Source organism: Triticum urartu, chromosome 2A (assembly GCF_056163025.1).
Source record: "Triticum urartu cultivar PI428250 chromosome 2A, HENAU_Tu73, whole genome shotgun sequence".
In the NCBI taxonomy this organism is placed as follows: domain Eukaryota; kingdom Viridiplantae; phylum Streptophyta; class Magnoliopsida; order Poales; family Poaceae; genus Triticum; species Triticum urartu.
The window spans coordinates 741,047,017-741,050,930 of NC_141874.1; the positions used below are offsets into that span (position 1 = coordinate 741,047,017).

Below are 3,914 nucleotides of genomic sequence, written 5' to 3' on the forward strand. Positions count from 1 at the left end.
TTCCCCTCCTATATATGCTCTGAATTTGGGGAAGCCCAAACTGTTGAATTTTGGATAGCCTACTAGGCGTCTGTTTGATATCCGAACGCTTCCGGACCTAGGCACATGAGCGGGACACTCTCTCTCTCTCGTTCCAGCAATTCAGCACCCCGCGCAGGTCATATGCATGCCGCTGCGCGCCATGGCCGCGACCGCGAGTGGACGAAGGAATTCTCTCCAGAGAAAAGGAAGTTATGTTCGATTTCTCTTTCCTCTCCTCCACATGCAGAATTGCAGATCAAGCCTGAATAATCGAATTGTACATACACCGCCGCCCGCCTGCGCAACTTGGTAATAATTTACTCTGCATGCAAATTGCTCTGTTCTCCTCTCGCGGGGAATTGTGTAAACTCTACTGTAATCTTTTATAAACTCTAGTTCTTTTTTGTCTTGTGTATTTGTTTTGCTGTTGCTCTGCCTATGAACTGCAAAATTCAACTTCTGGAATTCACTGTTTGGCTCTCTCTTTCTCTCTCTATCTGTTTTCCCTCCCTAGTAAATCACTGAATTTTAGAACAGTACGTGGACGCCAATTGTGATCAAATTCTTTTCTTTATTTTTTTGCGCGCGAGAGACAGAGGGAGCTGGGCAAGCGAGCAGGACGGGGAGGAAAGTGGCAGATCGTGGAATGGAATCACAAACTTGGTGTTAGACTAGGTAGTTCTATACCGTAGGCATCTTGTATAGCTTCCCATACGGTATAGTGCGGATCGTGCTGCAGTTGTATAACTAGTGGTGCACGTCCTGAGGTAGTGGCATATCCACGATCTTGGCTCGGCTGAGGACAGCAACCTGTATTTAAACCCAGCCTCCGAACATAATTGATGTGTGTTGAATCCTATCCCTTCTTTTCTCCTCAACATGGTATCAGATACCCACGACCAGAACCCCTTTGCTCCGGTCGCCGATTCCGCTTCCGCCATGGATGACAACCCCGTCCTCTCCCCTCGTTCCTCGGTCGACGGTGCGGCCGGCGTCCTCAACGCCGCTCCTCTCCAGCACGTCGCCCCACCCGCACCCACCACGCCAGGCGCGCCCACGGCCGCGCCCGCCGCGCCGGCCTCCTCCTTTCCCTCCACAATCCTCCAAACCATCGACATCCGTCACCATGTTCCTGTCGTGCTCGATCTCCTCGCCGGCAACCACGCTCAGTGGCGGCGCCACTTCGACACGGTGCTTGGCATGTTCGGCCTCCGTGCGCACGTCGATGCTGAGGCGGTTCCTCGCCCCAACGACCCCGAGTGGCAGATGGCCGACCACACCGTCATCCACTGGCTGGATGCCACCATCTCGCCGGATCTTCTCGAGGCTATCATGCAGCCTGAGGACACGGCCCGCATCGTGTGGCTCGCCATCGACGAGCTTTTCCGCAACAACCAGATGGCCCGCGCGGTGTACGTCGACGCCGAGTACCACGCCACCGTCCAGGGCGACATGACGGTGATGCAATTCTGCACCAAGCTCAAGACCTTCGCCGACCAACTCCGTGATCTGGGCCAGCCGGTCACTGACCCACGGCAGGTCTTCCATCTCCTCCGCGGCCTCAACCGTCAGTACCACACCGTCATCCCGCACATCACCTGCCAGAACCCGCTCCCGACGTTCCTCCAGGTGCGCTCCTTCCTTCTCTTGGAGGAGCATCGCGCTGAGCAGGCGACTCGGCAGCAGTCCGCCCACGCTCTCTTCGCTGGGCGCGGCTCCCCCGCACCTGCTACCCCAACTCCTTCGCCGCCCGCCGACACCACGCGTGGCCGGGGCCGCTCGCGCCGTCGCGGCCGCGGGAACGGCAGCGCCCCTGCACCGCCCACTGGCGCGCCACCGCGTCCACCCGCCTACCCCGCGCCAGCTCCTGGTGCCAACTCATGGACGGGGCTCGTCCAGGCTTGGCCCATGCCTTGGCGCGCCCCGGGCTCCGGCGTCCTCGGGCCGCGCCCCGGCACACCGCACCAGCAGGCCATGTTCGCCGCGCCTGCGCCGCCCGGCTACGGCGCCCCTGGCGGTCCGCCTCCTGGCTACGGCTATCCTGGCGGTCCCTTCCATGGCTATGGCTCCCCAGGCGCTAGCTCGTCCTCCGCGTCGTCGCCCCAGCCGTGGGACATACAGTCTCTCCAGGCGGCGCTCCACAGCGCCACGGCCGGGCCCTCTTCGTCGGGCACCGCTTCCGATTGGTACCTCAACTCCGGGGCCTCCTCTCACATGTCCTCGTCGCCTGGTACCCTCCATTCCCTCCGTCCCTGTCACTCCCCTTCTCATATAATTGTTGGCAGTGGCGATCATCTACCGATCACCCATGTCGGTGATGGCGCTCTCATCGAGGGCACATCCCCTGTCCAACTTCGCAACGTCCTTGTCTCTCCCTCTCTCATTACAAACTTGCTTTCAATACGTCGAATTTGTCGTGATAATCTTGTTTCTGTCGAATTTGACGCTTTTGGCTTCTCTGTCAAGGACCTTCAAACCAAGGCGGTGATCCTCCGATGTGACTCTGACGGTGATCTCTACTCTGTCGGCCGTCCGCAGCTCCCCTCGCGTCCCGCTTTCGCCGGTTTCGTCGACTCCACCTTGTGGCATCAACAGCCCAGGCACGCTTCACTCCGTCTGAGTGCTGATCATCTCAGTTTCAGCAAGTCCGCACCACATTCGTGTCATGCATGTAGTTTGGGCAAGCACGTCCACTTGCCGTTTAGCACTTCTACCAGCACCAGCATATTTCCCTTTCATGTACTGCATCTTGATGTATGGACATCTCCTGTTGCAAGCATCTCTGGCTATCAGTTTTATTTGGTTGTGCTAGATGACTACACACACTACGTGTGGACGTTTCCCCTCAAACACAAATCGGAAGTACTCCCTGTCTTGCTTGATTTCTACTCTTATGTCAAAACACAGTTTCAGCTTCCTGTCTTCTCGCTTCAGACCGACAACGGGCGTGAGTTCGATAGTGCCGTCGTTCGCTCTCTCCTTAGTCGCCACGGTACTCATCTCTGGCTCTCGTGTCCTTACACAAGCCAGCAGAACGGGAAAGCCGAGCGCATCCTCTGGACACTCAATGACAGTGTGCGTGCCCTTCTCTTTCATGCATCCATGCCGGCGCGTTTCTGGGTCGAAGCTCTCAACACAGCCACCTATCTCCTCAATCGCCGGCCATGCCATGCTAGCGCACCACGCACGCCCCATGAGCTCCTCCTAGGTGTCGCTCCCGACTACTCCCTTCTACGTGTCTTTGGCTGCCTGTGTCATCCAAACCTCGCTGCCACGGCCAAAAACAAACTTGCTCCTCGCTCCACCGTGTGCGTCTTCCTTGGCTACCCATCTGACCACCGTGGTTATAGGTGCTTCGACCCCACGACGTGTCGCGTGCTCACGTTCTGCCATGTCCGCTTCCACGAGTCGATCTTCCCCTTCGCCACATCGCCCCCAGCTAACCCTGCCGCTCCACCACCACCTGCGTTTGCTCCTCCCGTTTTGCAGGTCCCTATGGCTGAGCAGCGCCTCTGTGCTCGCGCGCCGTGCTCTTCTTCCCGTATGGGCACTGGCTCGTCGTCGGCGGGCTCTTCATCCAGTTCTTCGCGCGCGCATGCCGCACGTTCGAACTCGCCCGCTGGATCTCCATCGGATGGCTCGGGCGCGGGCCCGCGTCCCCTTGCCATGCAGTCACGTGGGCGCGCTGACCCGTCGGGCGCCGCCTCGACCACGAGCTCGCGCCTCCACGCCATGCAGTCGCTTGGGGGCGTCGATCTTTCGATCGACGGCTCGGCTGCAACCTCCTGCTCCACCAGCGCTTCGCCTACCTCGCCAGTGCGCTCTTCGTCGTCTTCCTCGCCCGCGTCTTCTTCCCCGGCCGCTCCTCCTGCAGCGCCCCGGCGGATGGTCAT

General features: G+C 59.2%; 1 protein-coding gene across 1 annotated transcript; it reads left to right on the forward strand.

The window, feature by feature from the left end:
- The first annotated feature begins 900 nt into the window (after positions 1–900).
- On the forward strand, positions 901–2,522 carry LOC147987513 (uncharacterized). The gene is made up of 2 exons (XM_087540359.1): positions 901–2,251; positions 2,488–2,522. Exons 1-2 carry the CDS (start codon positions 901–903, stop codon positions 2,520–2,522), a joined length of 1,386 nt encoding a protein of 461 aa, XP_087396485.1.
- The last annotated feature ends 1,392 nt before the right edge of the window (positions 2,523–3,914 follow it).